We start from the raw sequence: 13314 nt of genomic DNA, 5'->3' as shown, positions 1-13314 counted from the left end.
TGGTTACTTATGAGTGTGCCACTTGTATTCTTATGTGGTTTCAGTGCTCTTAAATGTGAGAGCAGACCTTTGAGGGGTGAGTTTGATATTGTTGACGCTTGTGCAGTGTGATGTTTGTTTTTATTTCCTCATCTCACATTGAGATCTTTGGAGGAAAAAAAGGGTATTTTGGGTCATTTAGTAATCAACCTCCTTAAATCTATTGGGACAGGAGTTAGTGTGTACTCCTAACAAGATTATCTTAGTGGTTGTGGTAGGGTTCATAATAAATGTTACCGGCGCCAGATATCTGAAAGAAACACGTTAGATTCCTCATCTTAGAATATCCCCAGGGGTCAGGCTGGATCCGGAAAATTTTTCGTCAACAATACCCTTGCGCGTCGCTAGGCGTCGTCTGCGGCTCCGCGTCTGTCGTCGGCATCGTGCGCCAGGGTGACGTCGTCGGAGTACTTGGACGCCGCCCTCGCGCGTTGAGGTCAGTTCTTCTTCTTTTTTCCGCACCAGACAGCGCCGATCCGGGAAGAAGCATACCCTTTAGTCATTTTTTGACTAAACTTTTTTGATTCTTTTGGTCACTCTGTCGACTCTACTCTGGTGCTGGTTGGATGCCTGGTTTCAAACCGTGTGACTCCTGTCACCGACTGATGTCGGTTAGAGACCACCACCGCCGGTGCCTCTACTGCCTTAGGGCCGACCACGATTCCGAGTCGTGCCTAGACTGCCGGGCCCTGACTTCAAAGGCTAGGCGTGATCGGTTCCGCAAGCTACTGGAGTTCCGGCAGTCTGCTCCGCGCTGTTCACGGTCCCGGTCAAGGAGGAGGTCGAGGGACCAGTCGTAGAGTCGCAGTCACCACCACCACTCGTCTGGTTCGAAGTCTTCGGGTAAGTCGAAGTACAGTAAGAAGTCCAAGAGGCGACCTAGCTCTTCGGATTCCCCTCGCCGGTCGCGCGACTCGGCTGAGGGTTCGGGTGTTTCCACCCGTGCGGCTCCGTCTGAGCCGCAGGAGTCGCATCCGGCCCCATACCCGCCAGTCCCTGGGACCGACACGACTCCGGCGGAGATCAGTGCTTTCGTCTCGGCCATTTGGGCCTCGCTCCGCCGTCGACTCCTGTCAGCGCGCCTTCGGGCCCCGCGGGTTCGACTGGGGGGCCTAGCGAGTCGCCGGTTCCGACGCCGCAGGTCGCCGCGGGATCCAGGCCTGGATTCCTGTCGGCGCCGGTCGCCCTCACGACCCCTCCGCCGGTGCCGACGCTGGTACCACCTCCTCAAAAAAGGGGGAACCCAAATAACCCTCCGGCATCTGGGTATATAAATGATATATAGAAAAAGATAATGCCTCGGGACTGATACTCTCACATAAGTTTAGGCGAAGAGATAGATAAATTATCTCTTCCCTAGAGTAATATTTATTTCTCCAACAAAACCTGTATTATTGAATTTTGTGACCAAGTCAACGGCGATTCCAATGAAAACCAAAAGTATATAAATTAACTTTTTTTATATTTTTAACTTTTTTTATTTATTTAACTTTTTTTATATACTTTTTTTTTTTTTTTTTATAAGTGTAACCCTTACACTTATAAAAAAAGTTAATTTATATACTTTTGGTTTTCATTGGAATCGCCGTTGACTTGGTCACAAAATTCAATAATACAGGTTTTGTTGGAGAAATAAATATTACTCTAGGGAAGAGATAATTTATCTATCTCTTCGCCTAAACTTATGTGAGAGTATCAGTCCCGAGGCATTATCTTTTTCTATATATCGCTGGTACCACCTCCGGCGCCGCCTCCGGACGACGCCGTTCCCCGGTTTGGTCCGGGCCCGGGTACGGAGCGGCGCCGCATCCGACGCCGATGGGTGGCAATTTCATCTTCCGCCCGGCTCCGCTCATTCCTCCTGTATACCAGGAATCGGATGACGGTGACGACTGGGAGGGGTCTGAAGACCCTCTGATCCAGCAGGGCCAATTATCACAGGACTGGACAGATGAGTTGGGGGATGCCAGTGGTCTTGATACCTCCCCTGACACTGGCTTCATCTCTCCTCTGACCGTAGTTTCGGAGGAAGGTGCTGCTTTTTCTGTGGTGCTGCACAAGGCAGCCGAAACCCTTGGGCTAGAGCTGCCTGCTGTGGCTGTGAGGACTAACCTCCTCACCGAGGTGCTCCAACCGACCGCAAGCTCCTTGCAGCCTCTGCTGCAGTTTAATGAAGCACTACTGGACGTTCTCAAGGGCACCTGGTCCAAGCCCTTCACAGTACCTCCTGTGGACCGGAACGTAGCCCGGTGCCACCGCCCTGCACCGGGCGACCCCAGCTTTCTGTCCCTCCACCCCATGCCTGAGTCTGGTTATCCAGGCCTCGACTTCCCAGACCTCCTTCCCGTCCGCTCACCCGGATCGGGAATCCAAGAGACTTGAGCAGTTTGGTAAGAAACTGTTCTCCTCTCTTAGTTTGGGACTGCGGTCCGTTAACACCGATTGTCTCTTGGACCGTTACTCCCACTCCCTGTGGGATACGGTGGAGGACGTGCTGCCCCTGTGTCCGGAGAAGGCTCGGACACGGCTCGCCCAGGCTCTCGCCGTGGGGCGGGATGCAGTGCGGCATCTTATCAGATGTGGACTAGACACTACGGACTCGCTAGGTAGGGCGATGTCTACCACAGTGGTGCTCTGCCGCCATGCCTGGCTGCGGTCCACGAGTTTTTCGGGGGATGTCCAGAGCACCCTCATGGACATGCCCTTCGATGGCAGTCGCCTTTTTGGCGACAAAGCGGATAGTGCGCTGGTGCGCTTTAAGGACTCCCGGGCTACGGCCAAGTCCTTGGGCCTCTCGGCCCCGCGCCCGCAAACGTCCGCTTTTTGCCCCTTTCGTAGCCAAGGAAGGGGTGCCCCCTCACGTCTGTCGAGCCACAGGCCACAGTCTCACCCTCCACGCGGGCATGGACGTGGATTCCGCCGAGGCGGTACAGGGGGACAACGTGCCGGTCAGTCCACATCTACCCCAGCATCATCCGCCTCAAAGCCCTCCTAGTACGTGCTTTCAGGCCCATTCAACGCCAGTGGGTGGCAGTTCGCCATCACCTGCTCCACTAGCGTTCCATCACATCGGACAGGTGGGTGCTGCAAATCGTCCGAAGGGGCTACTCCCTCCCCTTCGAGGTGATCCCTCCAGCCATGCCTCCGCAGTACCACCGCATGTCGGGGGATCACTTGAAACTTCTACAGGAGGAAGTTACGGCCCTCTTGGCCAAGGGGGCCATCGAGCGCGTTCCTGGTCCAGAAGTAGGTTGTGGTTGTTATTCCCACTACTTTCTGGTTCCCAAGAAGGGCAAAGGGGGCCTACGCCCTATCTTGGACCTCAAGAGCGTCAACACCTTCCTCTGGAAGGAGAAGTTCAAGATGCTCACCTTAGCTCAGGTTCTGGCTGCCCTAGACCCTGGAGACTGGATGGTAGCGTTGGACTTGCAGGACGCTTATTTCCACATCTCCGTCCTGCCGGCCCACCGGCGTTACCTGCGGTTCACGGTGGGCCAGGAGCATTTTCAGTTTACCGTGCTCCCCTTCGGCCTCACCAGTGGACCTCGGGTGTTCACAAAAGTGATGGCGGTGGTCGCAGCTCATCTGCGCTGATTGGGGGTTCCTGCCTTCCCCTATCTCGACGACTGGTTGTTGAAGGCGGGCTCGCCCCAGTCTCCCACCTCCAGACTATGGCCGACCTCCTGCATTTGCTGGGGTTTTCCATCAATGTGCCGAAGTCGCATCTGAGTCCCTCCCAGAAGCTCCTCTTTATCGGAGCGGTTCTGGACTCTGCGCAGTTCCGGGCCTATCCTCCGGAACAGCGGGTCCGGGATATTCAGGCTCCGATTCCCATCTTTCGGCCTCTATCCCGGGTTTCGGTTAGGTTGGTGCTGCGGCTTCTGGGTCTGATGGCCTCCTGCATCCTGCTGGTGCATCACACCAGATGGCGAATGCGGGCTCTGCAGTGGGACCTGAAGTTTCAGTGGGCCCAGCATCGTGGCAACCTGTCCGACCACGTCCTGATCTCGGAGGGCACTGCGAGACCGTTACAGTGGTGGCTCACGGACCGCGATTGGGTCAGCGGCAGATCCCTCTCCCTACCTCAACCGGAGCACATAGTGGTGACGGATGCGTCCCTCCTGGGATGGGGGGGCCACATGGGAGAGGCGGAGATCAGAGTCCTCTGGTCTCCGGCGGAGACCCGGCTCCATATCAACCTTCTGGAGCTGAGGGCGATCCAACTTGCACTGAAGGCATTCCTTCCCTTTGTCCGGGGAAGTGTGGTGCAGATGTTCACGGACAACACCACCGCCATGTGGTACTGCAACAAACAGGGCGGGGTGGGGTCGTGGACCCTTTGTCAGGAGGCTCTGCGCCTCTGGACATGGCTGGAACATCAGGGCATCACCCTGGTGGTTCAACATCTGGCGGGCTCTCTGAACGCCAGAGCAGACTAACTCAGCCGCCGGTGCATGATGGATCACGAATGGAGTCTACACTCGGACGTGGCGCAAGGCCTCTTTCGGCAGTGGGGAGAGCCTTGGTTAGATCTATTCGCCACCGAAGAGAACGCGCAATGTCAGCAGTTCTGCGCGTTGGAATTTCCAAGGCGGCACTCGCTCGGGGACGCCTTTCGTCGCGAGTGGAGTTGCGGTCTGTTGTACGCCTTTCCGCCTATACCACTTCTGCCCCGAGTGCTGAAGATCAGGCGCGACTGGTCCCAAGTCATCTTAGTGGCTCCGGATTGGGCACGAAGGTACTGGTATCCCGAGCTACTCAGTCTGACAATCGATCCCCCGATACGACTGCCTCTTCAGGAGGACCTTCTGTCGCAGCAGCAGGGGACGGTCCTCCACCTGAACCTGTCCAGAGCCCATTCCACTCGGGCTACTGCGGCGACTACTGCCCTGGGCCGGGGAGTTCCCTTGCAGGACATCTGTCGGGCGGCAACGTGGGCCTCACTGCACACGTTTGCTAAACATTATTGCCTAGACAGTGAAGTCCGGAGAGACGACTTCTTTGGTTGTTCTGTTCTCCAGGACTTTCTGGTGTGATCTTGGTTCGCAGACCCACCACCGGGGTTGGTATTGCTGGGGTATCTATTCTAAGGTGAGGAATCTAACTAACGTTTTTCTTTCAGATGAGCAAGTTACTTACCTTCGGTAACGATATATCTGTAAGAAACATTAGTTAGATTCCTCACCGACCCACCCATCCTCCCCGTTCTGCAAACCGATATCTAGGGTTGAGGTCATCCCTTTCAGGGCCCTAGAATTTTTTGGCACCAGTGTCGGTCTCTTGCATGGCTCTGCGTTCCTGGCGCGGAAAGCTATGTACAAGAACTGACCTCGGCACGCGAGGGCGGCTTATAAGTACTCCGACGTCATCCCGGCGCACGACGACGGACGTGGAGCCGCAGACTACGCCTAGCGACGCGCAAGGGTATTGCTGACGAAAAATCTTCCGGATCCAGCCTGACGCCTGGGGATATTCTAAGGTGAGGAATCTAACTAATGTTTCGTACAGATATATTGTTACCGAAGGTAAGTAACTTGTTCGTTAGGATGCTAACTTGTGAACTTCGGTGTGCTCACTAGTAAAGCAATGACCTGCATGCTGGCTGCTATTGTCAAGACTCTGGGGTACTGATGCCTCTTGCAGAATATGCATAACTCCAGAAAATGAAAAACACCCATCCTTTCGGAGGATAACTGTCCACAATCATCCTCTACATCTCTCCCCACCCTAGCACTGCTTCCTGTAGAAGGTAGTGCCGGGTGGTACAGGGACTGCAGCCCATATTAATGCCTTTTTTCAATGCTATTTTAAATTGCCTGTTTCTTTGTTCACTTTCTACTCCCATATTTCTCCTGGCCCTTTTGAAATATTTCTGGCTTCAGCAGCTGTGCATGTCTTACCTTTTCTGTTCAATACAAAGTGCTTTCACTTGTGCATCTGTGAACAGACCTATACAGGAGCTGTGGCTAGCGTGTAGTATTTAGTATTTCATTGATTGTTGAAAGCTGGATGACTGCATATCTGATCCAGAAATGTGTAGACAAAGATAATGGGGTGTATAGGTGAACTGCTGGTGTTACCTCACTGGAGCACCTTATCTCCTTTCATTCAAGCTTCAGCCCAAGGTCTGCTTGTCAAGTGTAAGTGGTCAGGGCCACTTCATAGTGCTATGTACTTGTACTTTCATTTATCATGATATGTTAAATCATCTACTACAATCACATTTATAACCTGCAGGCCAAATGTTTACATTTATTGATGAGCATGATGATGCATTTTCTCTTCTCATCCTTTAGGTATCAGCCTTCGTTTCATGGTGTTGATTTATCCATCCTCAGAGGCGCTGCAGTTGACGAGTACTTCAAACAGCCTGTCGTGGTAAGCAGCGACGCTCTATGGCAGCCCCTACTTTTTTCTTAAATAAGTTTTCTAAGGCTGGGTCATTGAAGTCCGTCTTAACAGAACAGTATTGTATTATGGAAATTACTGCGACATCATGGTACATAGCGGGGCTCCCGGGCTGAGAGTGGAGTTACGTCCGCAACAGACTGAGGTGGTTGGGAGGATGGTTGTGGCTTACTTATTCACCATAATTGTCTAATATGTCTCTTGATCATCCTTTTCCACTTCCAGGACACTTTTGATATCAGGATTTTAATGGCAAAGTCTGTTAAATATACCGTGAATTTTTTGGAAGCCAAAGAAGGCGATTTGCACAGGTGCGTATATAAACTCTTTCCCAAAATGGTTACAAGTCTTAAGGGAGAAGAACAATGATGCATTAGGGAGTAGGTGAGGTTGAACGTTTGCAGAATGTGAAGTCCGTCATTAGTCTTGTAACCTCTTCTTTGGTAAATGAGTGGTGAGAGCCCCTGGCACCACTTGCTCCTCTCCCTCATGACAGCTCCTTCCTGGCTGTCAGTTTCCTAGCATACTGAAGCACCCGTTTGCACCATGTTCAAAAACTGTTTACGTGTTTAGGAGACTGCTGCTCTGTAAAGTTTTTTGCTGGCTGTCAGTTAAGTGTACCTGTTAGCAAATTAGTTGCAAATCATTGAAGGGGGTTGCAAAATCCTCATTTGCCTTTCTAAATCCTCCCTGCTGCCTCATGAACTCAAAGAAATCGGACATGTAGGACTAGATTTGGTTAGCTTATAGTGCTGTACTATATACAAGACCATCCAATTAGGCCGCCTCCTCCTCCAAGTTGACCGTTGCTTGTGTAAACTGAAACATTAGATTTAAATCTGATCATTTGAAATTCCTAGGACAAAGAGAGGCAAATTGTGAAGCAAGCCTTCTCAAGCTTGGACTGAGAAATGGACAACAGAGCTAAGTTCTGATGTCCAGACTTCTCTTTGCGCTCCCCAATGAAATGCATTTACCAGTGCTCTTATCTTTTCCTCTGTGTGGCACATTGTGAACTCTGCACCCTTGTCCCAAAGGTGCCATTAATCTTTGTGTTTTCGATTTAAAGCTTTCTTTGTTAAACACACATCAATAATAACGGATGAAAAAGGGTGTCGGACACGATTTTTCTCTAGAGGTTTGCTTTTTTATCAACATGAACCTTCAGAGTTTGGTATGCTGACAATAGACTTTGGGTACAATTGTTGGTGTTTACGATTTCAAAGGGGCTTTTACCCATTTAATGTGACCAGGATGACACTTGGACAATTTCAGTTCATGGAGGTCACAGTTAACTGCATGTATTCTTTTAAATGACAGTTGGAAAAAGTCATGATACATTTTTGTAGAACAATTACATAATTAATGCTGCAGCTCTTTGTCTTATGATGCTTTACTCTGTTAAGATAAAATATTAAGAGGCAGAACATGCAACAAAAATTAAGTGCAAGTTCTATTGTCTTTACTTTTTTTGTATCGTGCAGCATTTGCTTATTACTTTGGCTCTTAGAAAACTCAAACCAGGTGAAAGCAATGCTGACTGATTACTTTTTCTCCTTCCAGAATCGAGATTCCATACAAGTTCCATATGCTGCACTCAGGGCTTGTGCATGGCCTGGCCTTCTGGTTTGATGTGGCTTTTATTGGGTCAATGTAAGTGCAAAATAAAGCTTACTGGGCATCCTCTCCCACCCTTCCAGCTTCTGGGGTTTTTAAAAAGTCATAAACTGTTCATGGCTCCTGATCCATGTTGTATGTAACAGCAAGTTGAAATTAGGTTTTGTCTTTTACTGAGTGTTTACTTTCTGATGCTGCGCATTTAATACTTTCTTTGGTAATTAAAAACATCAAATTAAATTCTGACTGTAACAATACTACTTTGTAAGAACTCTACACAGGAAGGAACACAAAAGCGGATGTGTGCTACTTCTCAAACTGTAAACTTGGCAAGTGCCCAGTTAGCAATAGAAAGTATGTGGCATCGGGTGAGCAAGATGTGACTGAGTTGGCAGTTCTACACAGCTGGTAGCACAGGGCCAGGGGGTGGGGAGTGATTTATTTGGGGGGGGGGGGGGGGGTGATGATAAATAACAGTTGGAGGTACGTTTGGCCATTCCAGATATGTGGTCCTACAGATTTTTGGGGGATATGATTTCCTGTTTGTTGGAATGCTTCATTTGAATTGTTGTAGGAAGCTGGCTCTGTGTAATATCAAAATTCTGATATATTGTCTTAAGAGTCCAGAGGTTCCCGTACAAGTGGATAAAGCTTGTTATGCAATCCCAAAGTGCTCTATTGGGGGGGTAGTGAGCAGCCTTAGGCTTAACACAGAGGAGTGCAAGACATATGCAAATTCACACAATGATTAATAAATGACGTCACGACTCAAGGAGATCCACACCAATTTCTAATAATAAGTATCTATCTATGTTTAGGCATCAGAAGAAAATTGTTCAGGAAAGTACGTTTTTAAAAATATATTATTTTCAGTTAAAAAAAGAGGACACTGTGCAATTTTTGAGTTTGGCAATGTGTTCCTGTGGGAGGAAAAACAAGGTTCGAGGCGTGTGTGACTGCAGATACACATGCTTTGCATAAGTCTGCCATCTAATGTTGGGCTCTGATGATTAGAAGCTGTTTTTGTTTGAAGGCTTTTTAGGAGTCATGAATGTCTGGTGACTCCTGTTTGTCATTATGTGCATGGGAATTGATTCCATTGTTAGATTGTTTCTTTCTGCCGATGAGTTCAGAAGTGCGCTCTCGTGCTCAGATTCGAGATCCTTTAAGCCTCCTTTCGGTTCACCAGCGATCCCTTTCTCGACTGTATCATGTAATGCTCCTTGCGTTCCAGACAAAACAACAATTTTGCGTGTCGAGTTCTTCGTTTTGTATCCAGCACCTTCGGGTCTTTTCCACTTTAACAGCTTTAGCAGAAGAAAGAGCTGCAAATGGAACGTACTCTGTTACATTTCTGTCCCAATTATCATTCTAAATACCCCCACACCGACCTCCACTCAGTCTGTAATTTGTCTGTCGCCCGAACATCTAGAAGACACCCGTGAGACCTACTGATAATTCCGATCTAAGAACACTTGTCGATTAGCAATGTAGCACAGACAAGCACCAGATATATATTTGGTCGACGCGATGAGGAAGTCTTCGCAGCCTCTGTAGCCCAGGAAGAATCTGTCCCTATCCATGAGGCCAATTCCGAATCGGATGAGGAGCAGCACCCAGTTAGCCTACAATCTTCGGAGAGGCCTTGGACCATAAGCACACCTGCCCCTGATCCAAAGCCCCCAAAATAGGCTTCAACCGATAAAAAGGCTCATGTGCTGCCACTTAACAAAAGCCATGGTGCGCACCGAAATAGACTTGGAAGCCCCGGGCTGGGCAGGGAACATTGGCCTACAGCAGAGACCTCCACCAACTCTCATTCAGCATAGACACATTGCGCCGTAGGTTTGGTTCTGAAACCTAAAAGCCGCGACACTTCGGCTCTGACTACATCAGCGCCAGAAACAAAACATCTGCCGATACAGAAATGCTACCTTTGTGCCCAAAACTCGTATAGAGCCCATTCTTGAAACTATGCAGGAACTGCTTGATCCGAGGCAGAAGACTTGGTAAATTCAGCCCCTTCAAAGACACAATTATCTTTTGAAGGGGCTACTGAGGCTCCAAATCCTAAAAAAAGGACATTGCCACTGGCCCTTTACACATTCTTCTACCTACCTCTCCAATTCTATCAACACCTCACTCACTCACCCACCATGGGATCCCTAAGATATGGAGCCACAAGGGGACAAAGATCCAGACCTGTATCCTACACGGCCATCTCCACCAGATGATGCCTAAGCTCATCAGGACTTGATAACCAGAGTTGCAGCATACCACCAGGTTCCACTAAATAAAGACCCTCTAGAGGATGACTTCCTCATGGAGACCCGGACTACTGCTCAACGAGGATCTAAATATCTACCAATGCTCAAAGGAGTACCAAGTCATGCTGACTAAATTTTTGAAGACCCTGTCAAAGCACGCATCATTACACAAAGGGTTTACCAAAAATATAACGCAGTACCATTCGTGTATGTATGTATGTATATATATATGTGTGTGTGTGTGTGTGTGTGTGTGTGTGTGTGTGTGTGTGTGTGTGTATGTATATATATATATATATATATATATATATATATATATATATATATATACACACACACCAAATGCTGTTATTGATTTTGTTGCACGCGGTGACACAGGTCCATGAAACGCTTTTGGCAGACGCGTTTCAGCCTTGATTGGCTTTCTTCAGTGCCGGTTCCATGGGCTCCTCAATGTCCTTGGGGGAGCTGTGTCGTGCTTTCTATCTACTGGGGAGAGAGCATTTGGTTCATGTTTTGCCAGCAAGCTGTCGCTGGCCTCACGACACGCCCTCTCGTTCAGGAGTAGCGTGGTTAAACAGCATCTTTGGACTCTGCATTGCGCTGCAAAACACGCTAACCCCCAGCAGTTTGATGGACTACTGAGGTTTGATTTCTGCAAGGGGAAAGAGGAGGCAAATTGGGTGCCTGAGAAGGGGTTCTTAAACGGCTTTTGTATCCCCCCTGGGCACTCAAGCTGGAGTGGGGCCCGATATCCAATATTCATTGGGACATCACTTGGTGTTGGGTTTGCCTTAATTACTTAATAGGCAACCCTAGAGGACTCCAACTACCAGCATGCTGTGTGCCTGGCAGGATACATGCAAGATGTTTGACACACCCTTGAGTTGGAGGAGGGGCAAGTAATCACCTGACTGGGAGTGGCCATTATAACCTCCTTGTTTGACCCTCAAGGACATTGAGGAGCCCATGGAACCGGCACTGAAGAAAGCCAATCAAGGCTGAAACGCGTCTGCCAAAAGCGTTTCATGGACCTGTGTCACCGTGTGCAGGAAAATCAATAAAGACGTTTTCTGCACTCCGGAGCTGTCGTGCTTTCTATCTACTGGGGAGAGAGCATTTGATTAAAGGTTTTGCCAGCAAGCTGTCGCTGGCCTCACGACACGCCCTCTCGTTCAGAGATATATATATATATATATATATATATTATTTTTTTAAAGGGCAATTAACACCAGACACCTTGGTAGTAGCCAACTCTAGAAAATGGGCAAACCAGTGCTTAATTTGAGCTGCTGGTTACTATTTTGAGCCAGTGGTTTCCTGGTGCTCAGCTCCGGCACTTAATCAACACCAGCGCTTTTCACGAGCAACAGTTAAGGACTCGTTCATTTATGGTAAGCTTGGGGAGATTAAGTGATTGATAAACACTGTCTCCCCACTTTCATGGTTAGTAGTTGGTTCTGTTTTAGCCGGCACTAACAGGAGGAATGGGCTGGTGCAAAGCTGCCTCCTGACAAGAGCCCCAGTACTTTTATTTTTTTTACAAATTAACCACTGGGGCAAACTAACAAATAACTGGGGATGCACCTCCCCCAGATAAGGAGTCAAAACGTATTGATGCCTCCGGGTAACTGGTTGCAGCCCAATCCACTAATCACTGATGGATTGCAAACAGCAATGCGCTTTCGGCACGCTACGACAGGGCACACTGGGATGAAATGGAGCAACTCCTCCGACACCTCCCAGAGGAATACAAAAAAAGGGGGTATGAAATTGTTAATGAAGGGAAGTTAATTACTAACCATTCCATCAAGTGTGCGCTAGATTTTACTGGCACTGCAGCAAGAGGCATAAATACTAGCCTTCTCCGTAGACATGCTAGGCTTTGTCTCAGGTTTTAAACCTGAAGTACAGCAAGCAATACTCAATCTCCCATTTGACAAAGAACGCCTCTTTAGCCCACAAGTAGATACTGCCCTTTAAAAAAAAAAAATAATCTATGGGGGCTCTACAATCACCCACCTATCGTGGGTCTCTTCGTTGCCCAACCTTCAGACAAGGTGCCAGATCTGACACTTCAGGATGTTCCTACAAGCACAGTCATACACCTCTAAAACCTACTACAGAGGCTCATTTAGAAGGAACAATTACAAAGACTGTGGTCGTGGAAATTCAACCCGTACCACAAATGCAAACACCAAGCAATGACTTGCTTGCCATTCCCCCCCAAACATTTAACACCTGTAGGCGGATGTCTTCAAAAATGTTATGCAGCATGGAAATCCAGCTCAACAGATCGATCGGTGTTAAACATTATCCTACATGGTCTCTGTCTGGAGCACGTTACCACTTTTCCAAATATTCCTCCTCGAAAACACAAACTATCCATAGAACATCAAGCTCTGCCTAATAGGAGATTTCAGTTCTTACTCAAAGGAGCCAATGAGCCAGTCCAACTTAAACATAAAGGAACAGGAGTATTTTCTATGTATTTTCTCATTCCCAAAAAGGATGGCTCTCTTCTACCCATTCTAGAGCTTAGACCTCTAAATCACTACATCCTATCCGAACATTTCCTTATGGTCACTCTTCAGGAAGTTATACCATTGCTGCACAAAGGCAATTTTATAGTGGGATTAGACCTAAAAGATGCCTACTTTCAAATACCCATCTATTCCTCACACCACAAATACCTAGGGTTTCTTTTCCAGGGAAAGCACTATCAATTCAAAGTTCTTCTCTTCAATCACAACCGCCCCACAGTTATTCAGTGTTTAGCAGCGATGCAGCACATCTACACAGACGGAACATTCATGTATTTCTATATCTAGACGATTGGCTCATAAAGGCAAAAATGCTCTCACGCTTGCAGTCAGCATACACAAAACACAACCCTACTACATCAACTAGGGTTTACCCTCAATCAGCAAAAATCTCATCTAAATCCATCCCAAACACAGCCATGTTTAGGAGCCATACTAAA

The 13314-nt window shown here is 48.3% G+C and overlaps 1 protein-coding gene across 5 annotated transcripts in view; it reads left to right on the top strand.

Annotated features, from left to right (window-relative positions):
- CARM1 (coactivator associated arginine methyltransferase 1) overlaps positions 1-13314 on the top strand; it is a 212864-nt gene that overhangs the window by 121992 nt on the left and 77558 nt on the right. For all 5 annotated transcript variants that reach the window (XM_085600664.1, XM_085600660.1, XM_085600662.1 and 2 more), the window contains exons 8-10: positions 6336-6417; positions 6673-6758; positions 8011-8100. In XM_085600664.1, the coding sequence (XP_085456790.1) occupies positions 6336-6417; positions 6673-6758; positions 8011-8100 (258 nt within the window). The remainder of the gene's footprint in view (positions 1-6335; positions 6418-6672; positions 6759-8010; positions 8101-13314) is intronic.

Source organism: Triturus cristatus, chromosome 4_2 (genome assembly GCF_964204655.1).
Source record: "Triturus cristatus chromosome 4_2, aTriCri1.1, whole genome shotgun sequence".
NCBI lineage: Eukaryota > Metazoa > Chordata > Amphibia > Caudata > Salamandridae > Triturus > Triturus cristatus.
Note: the sequence above shows the minus strand (reverse complement) of the source record. Positions and strands in the feature narration are given on the sequence as shown.